The 22,466-nt window shown below is 39.5% G+C and overlaps 5 protein-coding genes across 5 annotated transcripts; 2 read left to right on the top strand and 3 right to left on the bottom strand.

The window, feature by feature from the left end:
• The first annotated feature begins 674 nt into the window (after positions 1-674).
• LOC141596936 (protein disulfide isomerase-like 5-2) lies at positions 675-3,630 on the top strand. The gene is made up of 5 exons (XM_074417219.1): positions 675-989; positions 1,678-1,781; positions 1,937-2,307; positions 2,504-2,811; positions 3,081-3,630. Exons 1-5 carry the CDS (start codon positions 759-761, stop codon positions 3,366-3,368), a joined length of 1,302 nt encoding a protein of 433 aa, XP_074273320.1. The 5' UTR covers positions 675-758; the 3' UTR covers positions 3,369-3,630.
• A 789-nt stretch (positions 3,631-4,419) lies between these two features.
• LOC141596935 (receptor homology region, transmembrane domain- and RING domain-containing protein 2-like) lies at positions 4,420-10,296 on the bottom strand. The gene is made up of 4 exons (XM_074417218.1): positions 9,739-10,296; positions 7,822-8,052; positions 6,148-6,543; positions 4,420-5,358 (listed from the first exon to the last, which is right to left on the bottom strand). The coding sequence occupies exons 1-4, from the start codon at positions 9,884-9,886 to the stop codon at positions 4,637-4,639; spliced, it is 1,497 nt and encodes a 498-aa protein (XP_074273319.1). The 5' UTR covers positions 9,887-10,296; the 3' UTR covers positions 4,420-4,636.
• A 950-nt stretch (positions 10,297-11,246) lies between these two features.
• LOC141596937 (subtilisin-like protease SBT5.6) lies at positions 11,247-14,449 on the top strand. Its single transcript, XM_074417220.1, has 3 exons — positions 11,247-11,541; positions 13,287-13,384; positions 14,157-14,449. Exons 1-3 carry the CDS (start codon positions 11,321-11,323, stop codon positions 14,237-14,239), a joined length of 402 nt encoding a protein of 133 aa, XP_074273321.1. The 5' UTR covers positions 11,247-11,320; the 3' UTR covers positions 14,240-14,449.
• An 897-nt stretch (positions 14,450-15,346) lies between these two features.
• On the bottom strand, positions 15,347-16,135 carry LOC141595324 (uncharacterized). Its single transcript, XM_074415287.1, has one exon. It carries the CDS (start codon positions 16,133-16,135, stop codon positions 15,347-15,349), a length of 789 nt encoding a protein of 262 aa, XP_074271388.1.
• A 2,173-nt stretch (positions 16,136-18,308) lies between these two features.
• On the bottom strand, positions 18,309-19,298 carry LOC141595323 (uncharacterized). Its single transcript, XM_074415286.1, has one exon. It carries the CDS (start codon positions 19,296-19,298, stop codon positions 18,309-18,311), a length of 990 nt encoding a protein of 329 aa, XP_074271387.1.
• Positions 19,299-22,466: the final 3,168 nt, after the last annotated feature.

The following is a 22,466-nucleotide window of genomic DNA, read 5'->3' as shown; positions in this document are numbered from 1 at the left end:
GTAATGGCAACAACTCATCATTTACAGTCCATCTCCACTACCACCACCAATATCCACCCACCCGATATCACCATCTACACTACGATGATGCTTATACTTGTGTTGTGTGGTGGTAAGAGGATTTTAATGAGCAAAGATAAGTGATGGTGGTTGGATTGGTTTCACCATTACTAGTTAAGAAAAGAGCAGAATGTTGTGTTGGCTGTATTATGAATGGATGTGGTTGGCGGATTTGTCGACGGTAGGGAGGCGGTCGGCAATAGGGGACAGGTGGAGTTTTCTGTGATGAAAAAACTAAGAAAGGTAAAGAATAGGGCGGGTTGTTAACATGGGTTAATAATGGGTTGTTAACTCATTATGGTTAATACTTATTTTAGATTTTTTTTTTTACAATTTTTAAAGATGACATGATTAGCGAGTAGTCGGTCACCGAGTGTATTATAAGAAGAGAAGGTTTATAGTTTGGTTTATTCTGAAATAAAACAAAGTTGAGATTAATATAAGAAGACCACGTATAACTTGGATCATTCTTGTCAAATAACCCAAATTTTTATTATCGCATACTGGATATTATCCCCAAATCACTTAAACTACCCACCAGAAAATATCCCGACCAACCCCAATTCTTACAAAACCGAACAACCCAAATTAGCCCGAACGAAAGCCGATCCACCCATTTATCCCGTCGATCGCACAGGTGAACAGTGAAGAGTGAACAACACAAAGAAACTCAAAACAGGAGAAAAAGAGAGACCGCCATGAAAAGACGATCAATACTAACCGGAACAACACTTAGCTTCCTTCCGGTACTCTGTTTCTCTCTCCTCATCTTCTCGCTACCACCGTCTACCGCCGCCGAGTTCGCCGTCGATGGTAACGTCATCGAGCTGAACGATTCTAATTTCGATTCCGCCATTTCTACCTTCGATTATCTCCTCGTCGATTTCTACGCTCCTTGGTGTGGTCACTGCAAACGCCTCTCTCCTGAGGTTTCTCTCTTTTTCATCTCTAATCATTGTTCGCGATTGATTAACGCGCGAAATTTGGGTCAAATATCTTTTTGTTATATGTTCTAATTCGATTTAGGGTTTATATGATATGCGGATAACTTGTACCATTGTGAAATTAAGAGTATATGTGGTGAATTAGTGATGATTTGTGTTATCAACTTTTGCCATTGTGAAATTGAGGTAGATTTGATTCCGATCAGGGAGTTAATGACTAAGAAGTAAGATTTGATGATCTCAAACGCTGTCGATTTATTGGCCGGATCATTGTATTGCTATGCTGGCTATGCTTCGCTTTGTGCCCTTTAGACTTTGGCTCTAGCTTTAAGATTGGGGCTATAGAGTGATTCTATAATTAGAATTTGTAGAAAGTTGAGATATTGATGTTATTTATATGAGCTCAGTGTGGATTGGAATGATGAGAAAATCGATGCTTTTAGTGCTAGAATAACCACCAGAAAAATATCCAACATGATCCCCAAGTGTCCTAAGGACCAAGCTATTTTTGAGGGGAAAATATGGATTGTTGGCATTAAATGAAGAGTGCAAGAATCATAATCCATACTACTCCGTAACTTTTAGTGGATTGAAAACAGGGAGAATAATTTCTCCTGCTCTAGATGTTGTTAATGTTGTTGGTAATTCTGATGGATCCAAATTTCAAGCGCAGTTGGATGCAGCAGCCCCTGTTCTTGCTCAATTGAAGAAACCTATTGTAATCGCAAAGATTGATGCCGACAAGTTCCGGCGTGTTGGTGATAAATATGAGATCGAGTATGCAATTTTGCCTTTTGCTAATCTTAGTCAATCAACACTTTTCCAGTGAAGTTATTTACGCTTTTTCATGATATTTGAGTGTTTTGTTGGCTTTTACCTTGTCTTAGATGAGTTATCATTGTGAATGTTAATGCATAATTCTGAATATACAGTGGCTTTCCAACTCTCAAGGTTTTTATGCACGGTGTCCCCACGGATTACTATGGACCCAGGAAGGCTAATGAGCTTGTCCGATTTTTGAAGAAATTTGTTGCTCCAGATGTAGCCACACTTGAGTCGGATGGTGATATTAGCAACTTTGTTGAAGAAGCCGGAACCGTTTTTCCCTTGTACCTTGGGTTTGGGATGAATGAATCCATGATATCCCAGTTTGCAATCAAATACAAGAAAAGGGCTTGGTTTGCTGTTGCGAAAGGGTTTTCAGATAGTACTATGGAGTCCTATGATTTTGATAAAGTTCCAGCCTTGGTATCACTGCATCCTAAGTATGATGAGAGAAACATATTTTATGGGCCATTTGATGGTATGGCATCCTTCATTTTTTTTATTTTTATTTTTTCCTTTTTGAAGGGTAAAAGTTCGTACAAGATAGCCTTGTGACAGGTCATCCTTGTTCGTCTTTTCGAATGATGTAATTAATAGGATCATGATAAAGCGGTCTATAATCAGCCTAGAATCTCAGTGATGAGTTTGCTTACTTGTCCTTCCTCCATGCGCAGATCAATTTTTGGAAGAATTTGTCAAACAAAATTTATTCCCCTTGTGTTTGCCAATCAACTCGGAAACACTGAAGTTGTTAAGAGATGAAGAGCGGAAAATTGTCCTCACATTAGTGGACAATCTACAAGAGGAGAGGTCAAAGCAGCTGGTCAAAATATTAAAGGCAGCTGCGTCAGCAAACCGTGATTATTTATTTGCTTATGCCGAACTTCAGCAATTTCCGGATTTTGTTGAAACATTTGGGATCAGTAAGAGCTCAGAGTTGCCAAAAATGGTGGTTTGGGATGGGAATGAAGAATACTTCACTGTAAGTCAGGGCTACATTAAGTTTTTTTCCCTTGAAGCGGTTATAGAATACTTGCACACTTGCTTGAGCACCCTTTTTTAGAATACCCATGCTATGTGAAACCAGAGTTTGATGTTGTTTTAAAAGGAAAGCGATAAGGATAGTTTTAATGTTGAAGTGTTTTGAGCGCAGTTCATGAATGACACCACTGAGTAACTTTACCTAGCTCACTCATCTTAGCTAGTTGACATAGTTTCAAATACTAATGCATCACATTTGTTTGTGGCCAGGTAATCGATTCTGATAGAATTGGTGAAGATGATCAAGGTTCCCAAGTAACACATTTCCTTGAAGGATATAAAGATGGAAGAACAGTGTTGAAGAAGATCAGTGGGCCATCATTCATGCAGTTCCTAAATTCCATGGTCGGTTTTAAATTGATCATCGTAATTGTCTTTGCAATTGCCCTTATGATGATGATTCAATTTGTCGGTAACAACGAGGAGGATCGTCCTAATAGACCACCCTCCAGGCCTGTTAGTAGTGAGGTTGAGAGGCCAGGAGACAAAGAAGACTAGGTGTACTGAGTAGACCAAGCTGTTCCCTGGTTACTCAAATGTCGACCCTCTGACGGACTTGACTGAGCGAGATGTTACCCAAAGTTATTCTCTTCTGGTTTGGTGTTAATTTATTGGGGCCGTCCAGACCCAAAAGTCTTGTAAACCATGACATTAATTCCTCGAGACATAGATTTTTGGAGTTTTGTAAAGGGTAATTAGGTCAAGGTGAGCTGAACTTGAGGCAACAATTAATGTAACAACAGTCTTCTACTTCCATAAATTACTTTTTTTTTTTTTTTTTTTTTTTTTTTTTCTTCGGTGAAGGCAAAATTTTCCATAAACTTTGTCTCTATATAAGATATGATTAACTCTAAACAAAACGGAGAAGGATTTGGTGGATTTGGTCCAGAAACTCGTCTCGTAAAGGGTAGTTAGTCTCGTGTAAGGTCATTTTGTGGTACGCTACCTATCATTACAAAAGACCTTTATAATGCTTGTTGAAAACCGTTGTACACATCCACAAATCTTAATGAGTATATTTAGCTGAAAGCATCAGTTCAGTTGGCCCAAAACTAAACTGATCCCAATCGTTTCTCCTAATCTTCAGCAAAATCCGTTAAAATTTGAGGCGCCAACTGAACTGATCTCAGCCATTAAGGCCCCCCGCATTGTCATAATGCGGTCGCAGTAACCCCTTTGTCATGATGCCATGCTGCAGGCTGCAGCTCGTAAGAGTGAGAGGCAAGATTAAAGCCTGACGATGGCTCCCCAGTGGCCCATTCCCCTTGCATAAAGCACTAGGAAAGGAAAAACCGATCAAATACTTGGACTTCAAAAACATTACACACGTCTCAAAAGCTGTTCTTACGCCAATAGTACCCTTACTTGAGAGATGAAACCACCCCTTTTCTTCTGAGGTTTCTCTTCCCTGATTTCTATTCTAAAAACCGAGACAGCAAAAAAAATTGGGCCTGTATTTCTTCGTTTTTTATTACTATATTCACCAAAGGAAGTTGCAAAACCATGAATTCTTGTACTCACAAATAATTTTGCAACTAAAGCACTCAACTGTACGAAGGTTAACATTAGAAAACCAAAAGAGAAGGTTATATCAAATTGAAGACTACCTCAAAAAAAAATCCCTACCTCGAGCACTCCAGCAGTTGCACTACAATATACAGAGAAAGCTGGCACTAAAACTATCAAAAAAAGTCATGTTAAAGCCTTCGAAGAGGTGACAGAGCTGCACAGAAGTCAAGACACCATTTATAATCATATACTACTATTCAATCACACCCAGGAAGTGATTGTGCAGAAGCATATGGAGAGAAACTTGTTGCCGATTCACTATGGTGTAATGCATTTTGGTGTCTTACAGAAGACCCAAGATAACTTGCCGGCGAACCAACACTAGGACTTGGAATATATGGTGACATGTATCGAGTTTGGAAAGGTGATGCAGACGGGTAGCCCATAGAATGAGGAGATATAAGCTGAGAAGCTAGTGATCTTTGAGAAGACATATTCCTAAGATCTGTTGAGCTTCTACTCACGCTCATCGAAGGGGGATTTTGATGATGAAATGAACGTAAAGGGCCGGGGACTAGAGGACTTCTTGAAAGAGAATTAGGAGAGAAAAATTGAGAAGCTAGCAATCTTTGAGAAGACAAATTCCTAAGATCCATAGAGCTTCGACTCACACTCATTGAGGGGAAATGTTGATGATGTAATGGGTCTGAATGACGGGGGATTTGGGGACTACTTGGGATAGAGTGATTAAGGGGAGTTGCATGGGTTCGTGGACTTGGTGAGTTTATTCGAATGGCTGAGGAACGAGATCTAAATGAAGACGATGGAGAAGAAGCAATAGATGATGGGTTGGATGATAGTAATGGTGTGGATTCAGAAGCTGGAGGTTCATCATTGCTAGATTTTGCATCACGCTTGCAGACGGGACAAAATGTTCTCCATGTACAAAGCCAAAAGTCCACACATTGTGCATGAAATTCTGCAAGAATTCAAGTCGTCAAAAGTAGAACAAGAAATTAGAAAATGCAGTAGACATAATTGTCAGCTATGAGATTGCCATCACAACAACATCAGAGCCTTAATCCCAAAATGATTTGGGGTCGGTTGACATGAATCATCCTTTAGAACCGTCCATGGGTGAACGCACACCTCAAAATGCGAAAAAATAGAAAAGAAAAAGTGAAAAACAAAAGGGGAGATTGCCATCAGAACCAAATTTAATATTATTGGGTTAGATATAGGACACTATGCAAAAAGGGTGATTTTAATGAGAAATTTTGTGAAAACAGATACTCAGTACTACAACTGTACAATATAATAACATCACTAGAGTGCAATGCTCCGACATGACGTCATGACGATTGGCAGTCGATTGCGATATAAAGCATGTTTAGAAATAACAAATTCTTAGGAGACATGATAAAATTATTTTTAGAAACCACTTCACTTGGAAATTATATTGACCTTGTATGCATTAACAGTAACTCTTTTATCATCACCAATGACCCTTTGCGCCGATGTCCTATTAGTAACCATTTATCATCGAAAATGATCAGTTGTACTTGGGGGCCCATTTTAAATCACCAGTGACAATATTGACAAGTGTAAATAACCATTTTAGTTTCAAATGTGACAGTTTCACCGCAAGTTATTGGCATTAGACTGTAACACGAGACATCCTCGCTGCCAACTTTCCACAAATGCCGGAGACACGAGAAATAAAATAAAAAGGCAAATAGAACAAGAGTAGATCTGAAATGTAACTTACTGTGACGGCACGGCAGAACCCTAAGCCTGTCCCCAACAACGTAATCCTCAAGGCATATGGCACATGTTGATGATGTACAATAGTCCTCTGTTACTGTTGTGAATATTAAACTTGGCATAGCTTTAACCAAACGATCACTCATTCCATGAAATTCTCGAATACGGGCTTCAGGCCTCTCACGTCTTACGCGCAACCGCTTAACAAAGAAATAAACGGCCAGCGCTGCAGACATCGCCAGTAGAGATATGAATGAAATTACCATTATCGACCATGCAGAACTTTCATTTGGTATTATCCACAATTCGTAATCAAGGCCAGCATAGGTCTTTAGGGTTTCTCCAGTTGCTTTGGAAACAAATATGGCATGGATCCTTATTCCAGCAGAATTTCCTGCCACTGTAACAAAAAAAAAAACTGGCGTTATAAAGTAAAACAGCAATTAAATCATAAATGCAGACAAGACATAAAGTTCCCCCTCCATTTACTCGCATTCACCACTCCAGAACTATTCCTCTTTTGACCATTCAAACAAGTTCACTACAATTCCGATTCTGAAAAAAATTTGGTTGCAGAAAGATCATAGCTATCATCTCAAAAGCCTGTGGCGTAGTCAATCCACTTGCTTTTACTTTCACTCCAAATCTATTTGAAATATATACCCTTCACACTTGCCCATATTTCGAAGCTTGTGATATATGGAAATACAGTGAATCCATGTGAATGGAGTAACAATTAAAATCAAGAACACAATGGTTACACAACTGGTCAAACACTCAAACATAAGTCAAGATAGCATTGTAACCCTGGAAAGATAGTATCTGCTTATTTTCATATTGCTAGCAGTAAAGTCATCTACAATAACAATCTAATTTTAAAATTCAAGTAATTTGATCTTTCTCTGACAAGTACTAGGTAATGATCTCTGAAATAACACACAGGAAGGTGAACACAAGTACATGTGGAAGACATGTCAATTTGCTGAAGATTCTTGCCTATCTGATCCAACCTAATAGTACGACATAGAAGGGAGACTATCATTAGTTATTTTTCCAATTCATCCAACTGAGAACGCAACTAATTTTGTATAATTGGCAAGTTTCTTAAATTTAGCATATAGATGCCATGTTACTTCGACATTCCAAACGTGTCGCCGAGCCACTCATCCATTCTGATACTACACTTTTAACACTTCATGTTCGGTCGAAAATTGAATATCTTACAAAGAAGTCGTATCCGACACTCCAACATGCACTCCACATCCAACAGCCGGTCTTAGTAACATAGCACACAACAGGATGTACTAATTGTCACATACTCACATGTGTAATTTCAGACTCCAAGGTAAAAGATCTTGACATATTGATTATTGAAGCTGTGAACATGATCAAAGAATTATTATTATTATTATTATCCTAAACTCTTTTTTTTTTTTTAAATGCCTCCCACGAGGTGGAGGTGGGGAGGGGGAAGACAAGAACATTAGACCAATACGTCAAAGCCTCACACCCTAATGCGGGGTAAGGAGGTAAGGTTTGCAATATAATAACATTACCCCAGCGAATCAATGGCTCCCACAAATTTCGGGGTAAGAGGGGATTGGATGTATGGAGTAAGATTTCCAATATAATAAAAGGGGGGAAAAAAGAGTTCATCTACACAAGGATAGAGCATTACTCGCAATTAATATACCATCATCCTCATTGTCATAGATAATTGCAGCTTCAAACCCGGCCTTCTGTGCTTTTCTAACTTTGTCCTCAAAGCCACAACCACCTCTTATTATTAACGCAAATGGAGCACTATAATTACCACCATGATCAACTATATTTGTCAATGGAGAACATGCATCAAGAGGCTCAGCTATGTACAGTTTCCCGCATATACCGCCAGTTTTCACTGGTGGTGCTGAAATGTTCAACCAAAACACAAGATATAAGAACCTGCCAAAGTTAGCTTCAATATCTTCAAAAGTGTAATGAAAATTGCCACCCTCAAAATCCACAAAAGCACAGGAGCCGACACCATAATCAAATATAAACTAAACAGCAAAATTATACTGTGAGTTCTATTACCCATGTTATATGACTCATATCTACAACAAAACATCAGAGCGTTAGTCCCAAAATGATTTTGAGTCAGCTGACATGAATTATCATTTGAAAACGTCCAGGACATCCAATAGGAACAAATAGTATATAGCAAAAAATAATGATAATAATGGCAAAAAAATAATTAAGAAAATCAAATTATATAAAATAAAAGTACAAAATAAAAAATGAAAGAGTAAAATTAAAAGTACATATAATACTTAAAACATGTAAGAATCAAACTCCATCGTTCACCCGTATCATTTCTCTCCATAGTTTTCTCTCTATCACCATATCTTCTTCAATCCCATATTCCAAAGATCATATCATTCTTAATCATCTTTATTCAAGTTTTCTTAGGTTTTCCTATACCCCACAACTTTCGAACCTCCTTACTGGGACATTAATCAACCATCGTCTCACATGCCAAAACCATCTTAATCTGTCTTCATCATCTTATCCTCCATCAGGGTAACTCTCACCTTCTCCCTAACCACCTCATTTCTAAGTCGGTCGTTCCTTCTATGGCCACACATCCATCGTAGCATACACACTTCAGCCACATTCATCTTTTGAACGTGATAGTGTTAACAACCCAACATTCAAAGCCATATGACAGTGCAGGTCTAAGTGTCATGCGGTAGAATTTACCCTCTAGTCTACGAGGTATGTGGGGGTCACATAAAAACCATGTGTTACTCTTCCACTTCAACCACCCTGCTTTAATCCTGTGACTCACATCCCCAACTAATTATATATCTTTTCAAATTATAGACCCTAAATATAGAAAAAACACAGATCCTTGAATGATTCTCCCATCAAAAGTGATTGTCCCCACTTCTCTACCTGTATGACTGTATCATATCTCACTCGATAAAACCCGACCTCAATCTTTACCAATAAAACATACCTTCATAATCAAGTCTAAATTGTACTTACAGCAATCAAGTTATGCCCTTTAAAAAGATTATCAACCAGATATCCACCACTTTAACATATAGCAGACAAAGAGGAGGTGAGCGAGCTACTCGAGCGTTACATTTGAACTCCGAGAGTTGGAATAAGAATAGACGACCCAGATAACATAACTTTAAAATGAAGCTCAAACCAACCCTTGTACAGGACTACAGGCATACGGCTATAGACTTTTGGAACAATAGACTACATCAAACAAACATGCCCAGCACCTCAAGGGTTCCCGCAAATTGCAAGGTACAACCATACAACTATTAAATTCCGAAGATTTTCACTTGCATTACACTAACATGACAACAAATCAAAATCAATTCATACTTGGATAGTTGGGATTCATTGGCAGATTATTAATGGTACAATTGCATAAGTCATTCAATGGAGTTGAAGTGTGGCCATTAAAACATACCCCATTTGTCACATTTGATTAACATACCCATCACGAATAATATAAAAGATAAACAAATGATTGGGACGGAGGAACTACTAATACGGAGTATTTCAATTCGAAAGAACAAGTATTAGGACTCACCAAAGTTAGCTTCAACATCATCAAAAGTGTATTGAAAATCACCACCCTCCAAGTCAACAAGAGCAAAGGATGAACTAACCATCATGATCAAACATGAACAAAACAACAAAATTATACTCCAAATTCCATTACCCATATCAGATCTCATTCAATCAAAACAACACCCAGATCTTGTCTAAAATTTGGGGGTTTGTAATCAGAATACCCAGAAAGCTAAGTCTTGAAATCAGCAGTATAAGACATTAGTTAGTGAGCTCCCATGTACCTAGCAAAAAAATTTACAACCCAAAAAGAGAAACCCTAAAGTTGACCTAAAATCATTGATTTTATTTGGATAGAGACATCAAATTCCATCTGCAAAATGTGAAGGGTATAGTATGAAGGAGTCCTGGTATTTTTGTGAAGAAAACGATGGTTATCAATGAAGGTGAGTATTTAATTAACAAAATTAATACTGTGTGCTTTCACTGCTTTGTGTGAAATCTGGAATCATTAGTTGTGCTCACGTAGATTATCACTCCCTTCTTTTCACCTGCTTAATATTTTGGGATAACACTCGGAATTTTTGAGGTGGCAAATGACAATAATTGATCAATCCCAGAAAATGACAGGAATCCGATATGAAATTAACGTGTTAGATTTAAGATATTGAGATCCATCTATGTAGTCGGTTTGATGTAGTTTATGGCATAAAATTAACAGTTAGTTTCACTAGTATATCCGTCTAAATTTAAAGTGATAATATTTTTGGGCCTACCATGCAACTTGTTACTTGGCTTATAGTTAAAGTTGGTGGATATTTGGTCCGTCTATAACTATAAACGGATATCTCCCATCTATAATGAGAATTTGAGAAATTTATCTCATAACTTTAACCCGCTGTCCAAAATCACTAGACCAAAAATAATCGTTAATCATTAAAATTATCTGACAACTTGACGTTTGAAATAATCGATTTAAGTTGACCCGGCTAACCCATTTGCCACATACAAGTGATACAACTAAGTCATGGAAGCACATTTTTTTATGAGCATCAGTTTTTAATTTAAAAAATGAGTTAATTATGTTTAGTATTCTCTCGTGTACCCCTCAGCTTTTTCATTTTCTATGATATACCCTTCTTTTCATGCAAAAAAACTTTGACTGTCAATAACACTTGGCTACAAGTTCAGAATACGATAAACTTTTTTTTCAAACTGACTGTCTTTAAGAGGTCTTTCGTTTGAAAAAAAATTCACCGACGTCTCAACTTGTAGTCGGGAATTACGGTCGGTCAAAGTTTATTCGTTAAAAAATGTTTGACCAACCCTAACTACTGGCTACGAGTTCAAAAAGCGGTGAATTTTTTTTTCAAATTGAAGGCCTGGACGAGATAATTGGTTTGAAAAAAAAATTACCGTTTTCTGAACTCGTAACAGAGAATTATTGTCGGTCAAAGTTATTTTTTGCAAAAAACGAGGGTACACCATAGGAAACGGAAAAGTTCGGGGGTACACGAGAGAATTTCCAAAAGCAGTGACGGACGAGTGAGGACTGACGACTGAATCTACAAAACCTTGAAGAAGCCATATTAGAAACACAAATGAAGAGAAGTCCATGTTCAAAACTGATAATCATATCACTTGTAATCTTTTCAATTGCAACAATTAGCGTGATATCTGTGATCATGGCGGAAAACACACAATCTTCATCATCATCATCAACATCATCTACTGCTGTTTACATCGTGTACACGGAGGAACCAGCAGGTGGCGCTGACCCCAATTCCTTCCATCTTTCTACCTTATCTTCTCTTCTTGGCTGGTCTTTTTTCTTTCCTTCTTTCTTCTATTTTGTTTTAATTTTGGTGTTATTTGTTTTGGGTACTTGTTTGTTGTTGATTATTTTCATTTGGGTTTCTATTTCTGTTTTTCTTTTATTTTTAGATGGATTATTGAACTGGGGTTGTGATTTGGATCGTTTATATCTTAAGGTTCTTGTTTTGAAGGAAATTTGGGGATTATTATGATTCAGAAATGTGCCAGCTTCATTTCCAGAACTCTGGCCTTCTCTAAACATTTTCAAGTCGATTTTCATCGAGATAAAAGACTTTATTTCTAGGATATGAATCATATGTTTGATATAGTGGAAAGATCATTCATGGCTTATATAGTTATATTGCTGAAAAAGTGGTAATTTTGTCCAGAAAAGGGATTTTGGCGGGAGTTTTAGATTAGAAGTATTTAGAAAAGGTGGGAATTTTGAAAATTGATGCGTCAAGTGTGACTGTGTGAGTAACGAATTAACTCCTATTGTTATATGTAATATGAGTTTCTTGCAATCAGAGACCTCAATTTAATATTTAGAGGCTATGTTCTAAATATGAAATTGAGACGTCAAATTGAAAGCATCATTGGGCATGGTGCTGCATAAATTAAATTCTACTGTCTAACTATCGGAATATAACAGCTGGTAGTTTGTTATTTGTATTTGGTATATGTGATGTAGTATTTTCTTGTGTAATATTATCAATATGGGAGTAAGTAGAAGGATTATGATCAGACTCTGAATTATCAGTGTCTTGATGAGGATCAGGTGAGGGAGACAACTGAGGAGGAATAGAAGTATCATTCTCATCAACAGGAGAAACTTTAGCAGGCGATGTAATGGAATGAGAAGAGGGAACAGATGTAGAAGTATCTGTCTTGTAAGGAAAGAAGATTCCTGAAATTTTACATCTCTGCTAACTGATTTGGATCAGGCGGAATGCAGGATGCTTACATGTTTTAGGCATAGAGAACGAAAGCAACTGGAGTGTATCAAAACCAAACTCCTAGTTAGAATTAGGATAGTGGGGCTTGGATAGGAAAATGTATAGAGGAGGATATTATCGGCATCTTCAATGCTTAATCCCTCGTAGTAAATACTAAGTAGTCTTTTCTTTGTAGGATTATAATCTCTTTTTCCCTAATATGGATGAATTAAAGTTGCTAAGTTCTTGCAAAAGGAGAAAATAGTTAAAATATTTTTAAAAATGTGTATCTGTCCTATCTGTTTTCCTCTGTCATGAGGCGGTTAGAAGTTGTTAGCAAGCAATATAAGTTCCAGTTTTGCTGAATAATCCTGTAAATCTGTAATGTAAAAGCAGGAAGTTTCAAACATTAATGCAAGGCTCACCCAGTGAGCCATTTAGTATCTAGTTCTGTGTGGCTTCTTTTCTTTTGCGTTTTCAGCCCAAGTTCTAATTTGAAATGTTGAGGATTTGGTTGGCTGGCTAATCCTCAAACCAAATTGTCATAGTAGAACAAGTTCATTTCTGAACTAGATTGTCTGATTTCTGTATATGTGAACCTAGTATATTGTTCTACGAACTCACGCCCGTTACCCAGGCTAAATCTGAACCATGCAACGCTTGTGTCTCACATGTGTATGACTCTGCAGCTCATGTTTTCTTCACTTATTGGCTGACATAATGTTATAACTGGTTCGTTCTTTTTGTACTTGTTATTAACGACTCAACTTATCAACCATACAACAAATTAAAATTCTGACTACATCCCTTTCTGCAGTGAGGAGGCTGCAAAGAATTCCTTGATTTATGTCTACAAGAATGCAGCCACTGGGTTCTCGGCCAAGTTGACTCCTGAGCAAGTATCACAGCTTGAAAGTATGAAAACTGACTAATATTCTTTGATATTGTTATCGATATCTCTAGTAGGCAAAATGTGGCCTGAAAGAATATTTCTGTCCTACTATGCTTTGCATGGAAATATAAGTTTTAAATGCAGTGACCAATTTCCAATATCAACATTACTCCAATGTCTCAAAGCCTTCATTGGCTCCCGTAAATTGCGTTGTGAATTGCATTGAATGACTGATACTTCACAATAGAAAGAAGCACAACCATTTTAGTGGGCCATTTTCTTTATTCCATCATATCCAAGAATCTAAGGACAGCGAGTCTTTAGCTCTATTGGAAATGGGAACGCAGAGCCCAACTTTCAATGAGAAAAGATAATCTTTGTACGCTTGCAATTTCTACAATATGTGTCCTTTTTTTGAACATTTACATTTTAAGTAGTTTTAACAACCTGTTCTGTTCTGATCATCTTCATTTATATAATCATCTTCCAGAAGCATTTTTAATCTCTCAAATTCCTTGAATGTATACTTCATGTCTTTATTGATGGGGTTGCTTGTATTTTTTTCATTCATGCATTGGACCAGATTTTGTTTTTGCTGTTTTAAACTTCTTATATCTCCATTTTAGCCGAGCAGCCATAAGTCCATAACTCCGACATATGGGGTGTTGTGCATGAGATTCTCACTGGTTTTAGTTTTGGTTATTCGACTTTTTTGTTTCTGGCAAATCCGTGATTAATTGGATTGTATTTATATACAAGAATAGTTGACATGATTTCTCTCCCATTTTTCCGCAGAACATCCTGGAGTGCTTCAGGTTGTCAAGAGCAAACCTGTTAAGCTACACGGAGGTGGTGGAGCCAAGAACATGAAAAATTGATTACAAGAAGACGTAGGTTCAAAACATGTTTGCATTACTCTTTGTATAGTTCTTTGTGGAAGTAAAAAAGTGAGAAAATGTGTAATGTGATATATATAAATACTACGAGTAATACTATTGTATATCACTATATCCCGGTATATGTGAATTTGACGTGAGACAAGCTTATTTCTTCAAAGTCGAGTTTTAATTACTGTTGATTATAGATTACATGATTTATGCAGTGAACATGTTTGTGTTTGTTTGCCCTCATAGTACATGCTTTATGAAACCTTCCCTACCCTACGATTCATGAGCGTGAGCATGTTAGACCATCTGCATCGGTCCATCACTTTGGAAAAAGTGATGCAAAAGATGAAACTTGATGGTTTCATTTTCCACATCAGCCATCATTTTATGAAATGAAGGTGATGGCCATCGTAAAAGCGAAGAATAAGTTGATGCATTATGTGGAGCCCGCTATTTAATTAATAGCAAGAAAACCAAAGAATGTGTGGGGTAGGATGAGATTTATGTTAGTTTTTTGTGTTATTTTTTTTTTTGGGGTAAGATAAAGTAAGAAAATGGAAAATTTGATGGTTAATTGATGTGGGAGAGAATGAGTAAAATTTGGTGATGGGAGAAAAGTTGAGGTGGATAGGTTATTAGGATAGATAAATGATAAAAAAGAGTAAAGTGATGAAAAATATATGATGATGGATGCGGATGGTCTTACTGAGTTTTACCTTCTGAGTTCTGATGTCTATTTGTTTCAAGGGTTATTTAATACTCCCTCTATCCCGGTCATTTGTTGGCCTTTTCCATATTGGAGTGTCTTAGTCAATTGTTGTCCTTTCTATTTTAAGAATGAACTTGATGAGCAATTTGAACATTCACACACCATTTGATCCACTTGTCATTTAGTAATTGACCCTCTCCTCTTTCCTTGGTCTTTGTGCCAAAATCAATGGACAACAATTGACCGGAACGAATGGAGTATAAAGGGTTATTTGACGGTAATAATCCAAACTATTGTCCTCCTCAAAATAATCCCAACTAAGATTTATTCTATAATAAACTCAACTTTTTTACTTTTTTTTTTTTTGAAACCCAACGGGGTAGATATAATCATTGATTCAAAGCGAGTAAGCGTTCGACAGACTCGGGTAACTTCTCGTACCAAACAACTTTACCCGTGCCAGCTGGTAACACATGTGCAAGCTCGTGAGCTATCACATTGTTAGCCCTACTCGTAAACGACCACATAATAGAACTGAACGAATTACAAATATTTAAAATATCAACTAAAACAAAAGAAAAGATGCCTTGTCCCGTCTTCTTCCGTCTGAGAGCATCGATAACCTGAGAGCAATCACTCTCCACCACCACCGATGTGTGTCCTGCCTTTGCCGCTTCATCGAGACCATCGAGAATCACCACAGCTTCCGCCACATGAGGCTCCCACACCTCGCTCCTACTATGCGCCAAGCTCCATAACACCTTCCCCGTATCATCCCTACACACCGCACCAACCCCAACCCCTATTCCTTCCTTCACTCCGGCATCCACGTTAACTTTTACCCATCCCACTTCCGGTGCTTGCCAATCCCTCCCACCTACGTCTTTTCCAACAACAGAACTCACACCCGCACTCCTTCCACAACAACCCTTATCCCCATCCATTCTCGCTCCCTCTACCTCTTCCATAACTCTCCAAACACGACGCAAAATATCACTGACTTCCGCCCTTCCCCCTTCAAACACTACCATGTTTCGTGCCTCCCAAATCGCCCAGCAAGCTACCATCATAAGCCCATACTCCCTCTTGTCCATAACTCTCCAACATCCCTCAACCCTAATTCCCATCATATTGGCCACCTCCTCCTTAACTAATTGCAGCTCCTCCCACACACCCATAGAAACCCAACAGTCCCGATACAAATGGACACTTGACTCGACACGACTCTGACACAAAGGACACAAGACATCGACACTACTGACACGATGAGATAAATTTACCTTTGTCGCTAACGCCTCATTGCACAGCTGCCAGAAGAACAGTTTGATTCGAGGCCACACGTCCACCTTCCACAAATTGTTCCACAGCCACTTACTCTGCTCCCAACTCGATGGCTCAGACTCAATCTGCTAATTCCCCGTAATAAGGCGATAGGCCGATTTGACGGTATACTCACCATCCCTTTCCCAAATCCAGAACCATGAGTCCTCCCTCCTTTCGCGACCCAGCCGTATATTGCGCACTCGATCTCTTTCAAAAGGTAACAAGTAGGTGTCCAATTTCTGCCCATCCCAGTCACGCCCATCAGCCGTCATTAAATCCGCCACCTTCTCGACAGTCCCATCCCCAAAACACGGTGACACCACCCTACCTGTATGGGTTCTAGGAATCCATGCGTCTCGCCAAATGTATGTTCCCTTACCGTCTCCAATGTACCTGCGAAGACCCTGCATTACCACCTCTCGTGCTCCCACAATACCACGCCATGCATAACTTGGGTTATGTCCCAACTCCGCATTAAGGAACGAAGCACCGTTGTAGTATTTACCTTGCATAAGTTGTGCCCATAGACATTCCGGCATGGTAATGAGCCTCCATGCCTGCTTCCCAAAGAGAGCTTGATTGGAACATGTGAAATCCCGAAACCCCATCCCCCCCCCCGTACACTTTGGCCGACACATTAGCTTCCACGAGACCCACAAGATCTTCCTCTTATCTCCATCATTTCCCCACCAAAACCTTGACACCATCGACCTCAGCTCATCACAAAAACTAGCGGGAAGTTTAAACACACTCATCACATAGGTAGGGAGTGAATTGACAACGACCTTTATAAGAACCTCCCTACCAGCCCTCGACAATATTTTCCCACGCCACCCTTGTAATCTATTATTGAGCTTCTTCCGCACAATGTCAGTTATCGGCTTCTTCGACCGCCCCACAACCGTGGGCAGCCTTAAATACTTCTCCTGCTCCTCCACAATTCCCACTCCCAACCGTCCTGCAACCGTTACTCTACGAGGTTGAGGAACCCCACGGCTAAATGAGACCGTTGTCTTTTTCAAATTAACTAATTGCCCCAAGGTATATTCGTATTTCCGAAGAATAGAGCTCACCATATCCGCCTCCTCCTCACTTGCCTTTAAGAAAAAGATATTATCGTCTGCAAAAAGTAAGTGGGAAATAGTAGGCGCCTGACTCGCAATCCTTAACCCATGAAGCGAGTTATGCTCGACCGCTCTTCTCAATAAATTTGACAGCACCTCCGCACAAAGGATGAATAAATACGGAGACAACGGGTCACCTTGCTGGAAACCTCGCTCAGGACGGAAAACCTCCTTCACATTACCGTTGATCAGTACAGCCGAAGACACCGTGGAGACGCAAGTCATAACCCTATTTATCCACCGCTCCTCGAAACCCATAATGCGAAGCACACCCTCAAGAAAATCTCATTCAACCCGGTCATATGCCTTTGCCATGTCGAGTTTGAGTGCCATATGCCCATCCCCATTCCTCGAGTTCTTAATATAGTGAAACAATTCAAAAGCTATAAGAACATTATCCGTTATCAGTCTCCCCGGCGTGAAGGCACTCTGATTTTCCGACACAATTTCAGACAAGAATTGCTTAAGTCGATTGGCTAGCACTTTTGACACCAATTTATACACAACATTGCATAAACTAATAGGCGAGTATGATTGATCTCACTCGGCATAGGGGCACCGTTCAAAATTCCCAACACCGTATGCAACACAAGCGGCCCAACTATATGCCAATAAGTCTGATATAAAAGCCCATTCATACCATCCGGACCAGGCACCTTAAGCGGGTGCATTTGGTTCAAAGCCTCCACCACTTCCTCCTCCCTATACTCCTACCGAAGAATCCATTCATGCTTTCACTCACACGCCCTTCCAACCCGTTGAAAACATCACCAAAATCTCTCTCAGGTGTGGCACGAAACAGCTCCATAAAGTAAGACGTAGCAACCCGAGACACAGCCTCATCCCCAGACCGAATAATACCCTCATCGTCCACAAGCTTGCTAATATAGTTTTTTGCCCTCCGCTATCCAGCTTGCCTATGAAAATAACTCGTGTTGCGGTCCCCCTCTTTAAGCCACAGAGCCCTCGATCGCTGCCTCCAAAACTGCTCCTCTTGTCGACTAAGATCAGCCACCTCCCTCACCAATTTCCTCCTCCTCGTAACCTCCTCGACAGTCCGGTCCCCCTCATTTAGCCGCTCAATCTGTCTCCTTTTAGTAGCAATGGCCTTGACAATTTTCCCAATATTCACTCTTTTCCACGCCTGAAGCTGAGATGCACTCTCCTCTAACGCCGTCACAATGTCACCCCCACGCTCAAATCCTCTCCTCACCGCATCCTCACTCCCGTCCTCCCCTACCCACACCTGTTCAAAGCTGAACCGTCTTTTGCCCCCACCCGTGTGATCCCTTCTATCCAAGACAAGTTTAAGAGGGGAATGATCAGACCAGTCACGACCAAGATGTATAAACCTCGCATAAGGGAACCTCTCTCTCCGCTCCAGAGTACCCATAGCCTGGTCAATTCTACTCTGTCTATTATCCTCCCCAGCCTGCCCATTATCACATGTGACTTTATACCCTTCAAAAGGAATATCAGCCAAGCCACAATCATCAACAACTTCGCGAAAATTATTCATCTGCCACTGCTCCCTCTGTCCACCCTTCATCTCATCCGCGAAAAGAATCTCGTTGTAGTCACCAATGCGCATCCATGGCAAAGAAGATTGGCTGCTAAGAATTCGCAAAAGTTTCCACGAAAGATGTCTATCCGCTACAACCGGCCACCCGTAGAAACCCGTCACTCTCCAATCTCCAGTTTTCTCATGTATAATAAAATCCATGTGATGAACTGAAGCCGACACAAACTCACAGTTAACCTTTTTCTTCCACCAAAAAGCGAGCCCTCCAGACCGACCCACGCTATCAACCTCCAACCCCTCAAAGCCCTCAAACTTCGCTCGGACGGTCCGTAATTCACGACCACTTAGTTTCGTCTCGCTAAGAAACATCATGGTCGGGGCCTCCCTTCGTATTAAATGACGAAGGCCACCAACTGCATTGGGGTGGCCCAAACCTCGGCAGTTAAAGCTTAAGATATTCATTGGGCCCGGCGGGGTTGAGAACCCTCAACCTCCGCCTCGGGTAGAATGACGCCCCCGTCTGTTGTAACCTTAAACTTCTTTCCCCCCAACACCGTACCCGTTATCTCCTCCCTCCCTCTTTTGCTTGTTAGCTCCCCCACCGTCTCTTTCTGCTCCCCACAACTCTTCTCCCTTGGAACACGCACCCACTTCTTACTCCTGGTCTCCTGTCTATCTCTCACACCCCCTCTCCCTTCCCCGCATTCACCAGCTCCCCCCTCCTCCACCTCCATACTTTCCTCCCTTGCCACCCACAACGCATCATCACCTCCCTTTTTCATCATCCCTGCCCCTGCCACTCCCCCCTCCCACACTGTCTCCTCCCCCGTCAATCCTGCTTCCCCCTTTTTTGTGGCCACCTCATTCTCCCTTACCACCACCATCTCTCCCTGCTTATTACAATCCACCTCTTCAACGCATAAACCCATGTCTTGTCCCACTCCCCCTGCTCCCTTCAACTGTTCAGCACCCTTCTTATTCCGCAATCCCACCGCAATATTTTGAAGTTTTGCAATAATATTAGCCACTGCGTCTTCCTCATCTCGTTTTCCCTGGTTCTCAAAGTCCGCTTGAAGCGACCTTGCAGCCTTCCCCACCCCTTCTTTAACTGTTTTTATGATTTTCCATGGTGACGCTCGAAGCCACTCTCCAAATTGAAGCTCTTTCTCATCATACGGACCGTATTCACAGTCCTTTCCCCATGCCCGAGTTGACCACAGCCGTAACAAAAGGTTGGCAACCTTTCATACTTGACATCAAACAAAACAACCCTACCCTTCGACATAGCAATCGGGATTGTGGCCTTCAGCGAGTGACGAACATCATGTAAAATGCGAATTCTTATCGCCCTATCCATCTCCGGATTAGGTCCCAATTCTATCCCAATGTATGTCCCAAGAGCCGACCCAATTTTCTTAGCATTCGTCTCATTTGACCGACCTAATATAGGCAAGTCATAAACTCTTGCCCACAGAAGAATATGATGAAGAGGGATATCAGTAATCTTACCCGATGGATTGGGTTCATTGAAGCACTATAAAAATTTGTCGAAATGCCACGGTTGATTGTCAAGCACCTTCTCCTTGTCACGTAAAGTCCCAAATCGGAACACGAAAGTTTTCTCCTTTGCGTCCACTACATTGCCTATTATCGGTTTTATAGGGTTCCACAACTTAATCATGGTTTCGATTGCCTCCTTAACATTGATGGATTTTTGTGCCCAGATGCGCCCTACCAACATCAGTTTTCCTTTCTCAGCCTCCTCATTTGTGCCCTCATCCCACATAACCGCATTCATGCTCTCTCATGCATCGTCAATCATGATACCCTTGCCCTTGCTCGACGTCGAAGCCATAAAATCAAACTGTTCTCTGACCCTGCGCAAGAAAACAAACAACAAAAGCAAAAACGAAGCCAATCTTCCGTGAAAATACGTGAGAAAGCCTCAAAAAAAGGAGGAGAAACTAAGACCTACCCTAGACCGAAACCATAGGAGAAGAAACCCTAGAAAAAATTTGTTAACTTTTTTACTTTGTACATAGTATAATAATAGACATAACACTGACATCTCGCTTCTCCATTCACCAACTAAACCACCGACTCTGACACCAAATCTTCACCACCTCACCATCGTGGTCGGCAGCTGACGGAGACTCCCCCGCACCTTTCATGCGAGAACCTCTACTCCCCTTATTAACACTATCATTAAACCCCACTAGTTGAACCTTCACAACAAACGTCTTCGTGTCGGAATCGAACTAACCGCTGAACTTTTAACATGTCTCTTAAAAAACCGTCTGCAATAATTTTTTGATATCTACATAGTATAAAAGCCAAGTTGTTTCTTGGTTTATGATTGGCGGTTGAGTTTATACATGTGGGTCACTCCATGTTTTCTATTCTATTTAATTACCTTTTCTCCTCAACTCAATTCCTATTCATATTTTAATTACTTATGTTAAGTTAAAATGTCAAAATTTACATAAAATATTGCAATTTACATACATTCAACGGGTCTAACATGTCAAATACTTTTAATATAATCTACCAGTAATAAAAGCTAAGTTTTTTAGACAATTTCTATTGGTTGCTACTTTTTAGCAAATTGAAACACTTTTTTTTTTCAAATATGGGGTCCTCCATGTTCATTTTAGATTTAATTACTCTCTTTCTAAATCACTCTCCTATTTTTTGTCTTTTATAGTAACCATATATTATAGTCGGTATATATTTTTTTTGCATAAATATTAATAATAGAAAATGAACAAACAAAAAAAGACAAATTAAAAATCCATGTCTTATATATAACCTATTCTAATTATGCATTTTTAATAATTATATATTATATTAAAGCAGAAACCATCTGTCACGTGTCATCGGCAGATGGCTTCTGCCACGTGTCATTTGCGAATTAAGTATTCGATATCCGTATAATCAGCATAATTTCCATATTTGAAATATTTTTAGATTAATATTTAATACAGAATAATATATATTTAATACGGAATAATATATTATCAAAGGTTTAAATTCAATATGTGATTGTGTTATTAAGGGGAGTAAAAAGTCGGGTTGGAGAAGTACACTAAATTAAACGAGCGGACAAAATATATTATCGGAGCAAAGTGGTGGAAACCTTAAGTACTTCAATTTGAGGCATTATTAAGGTTTTTAATTTTGAAGCTATCATTTTAATTTTTGTAACAATAAAAATATGAATTTAATGAATGTTTGACTCATTGATGTTGGCTTTAATTTCTGTAGATCTACGGTTAGTAAGTGTACGAGTTTGTTATAGTAAATGCAAGACACTACTTATCATCGAATCTGTTGGTCGACTTGCTTCTAATTTGTTATAATATATACATGCATTATTATGACAAACATTATTGATTACTAATTGTTACTGTATTTAAGTCAATTACCCCAGTTTGTCTTCGTACGTAGCCCAAAAAATTTATTACTCCATAATCAAAACGAGTTCGTTTGACTATTTATTTGACAAAAAAAATCTAAACAAGGATAAGTGGTTACGGGTAT

The sequence above is a fragment of the Silene latifolia genome, chromosome 8, assembly GCF_048544455.1.
Source record: "Silene latifolia isolate original U9 population chromosome 8, ASM4854445v1, whole genome shotgun sequence".
Taxonomy (NCBI): Eukaryota; Viridiplantae; Streptophyta; class Magnoliopsida; order Caryophyllales; family Caryophyllaceae; genus Silene; species Silene latifolia.
This window is presented reverse-complemented; position numbering and strand designations above follow the sequence as displayed.

Bases quoted from the DNA above. Each gene is read 5' to 3' on its own strand.
- LOC141596936 (XM_074417219.1), top strand. From the start codon at position 759: ATGAAAAGACGATCAATACTAACCGGAACAACACTTAGCTTCCTTCCG. The intron at 990-1,677 runs GTTTCTCTCTTT...TTTCAAGCGCAG, and splicing joins GCAAACGCCTCTCTCCTGAG to TTGGATGCAGCAGCCCCTGT. The intron at 2,308-2,503 runs GTATGGCATCCT...CTCCATGCGCAG, and splicing joins ATTTTATGGGCCATTTGATG to ATCAATTTTTGGAAGAATTT.
- LOC141596935 (XM_074417218.1), bottom strand. From the start codon at position 9,886: ATGAGATCTGATATGGGTAATGGAATTTGGAGTATAATTTTGTTGTTT. The intron at 6,544-7,821 runs GTAATGCTCTAT...TTTTTGTTACAG, and splicing joins TGATGGTATATTAATTGCGA to TGGCAGGAAATTCTGCTGGA. The intron at 5,359-6,147 runs GTAAGTTACATT...GAATTCTTGCAG, and splicing joins GGTTCTGCCGTGCCGTCACA to AATTTCATGCACAATGTGTG.
- LOC141596937 (XM_074417220.1), top strand. From the start codon at position 11,321: ATGAAGAGAAGTCCATGTTCAAAACTGATAATCATATCACTTGTAATC. The intron at 11,542-13,286 runs GTCTTTTTTCTT...CCCTTTCTGCAG, and splicing joins TTATCTTCTCTTCTTGGCTG to TGAGGAGGCTGCAAAGAATT. The intron at 13,385-14,156 runs GTATGAAAACTG...ATTTTTCCGCAG, and splicing joins GCAAGTATCACAGCTTGAAA to AACATCCTGGAGTGCTTCAG.
- LOC141595324 (XM_074415287.1), bottom strand. From the start codon at position 16,135: ATGGGTGTGTGGGAGGAGCTGCAATTAGTTAAGGAGGAGGTGGCCAAT.
- LOC141595323 (XM_074415286.1), bottom strand. From the start codon at position 19,298: ATGATGTTTCTTAGCGAGACGAAACTAAGTGGTCGTGAATTACGGACC.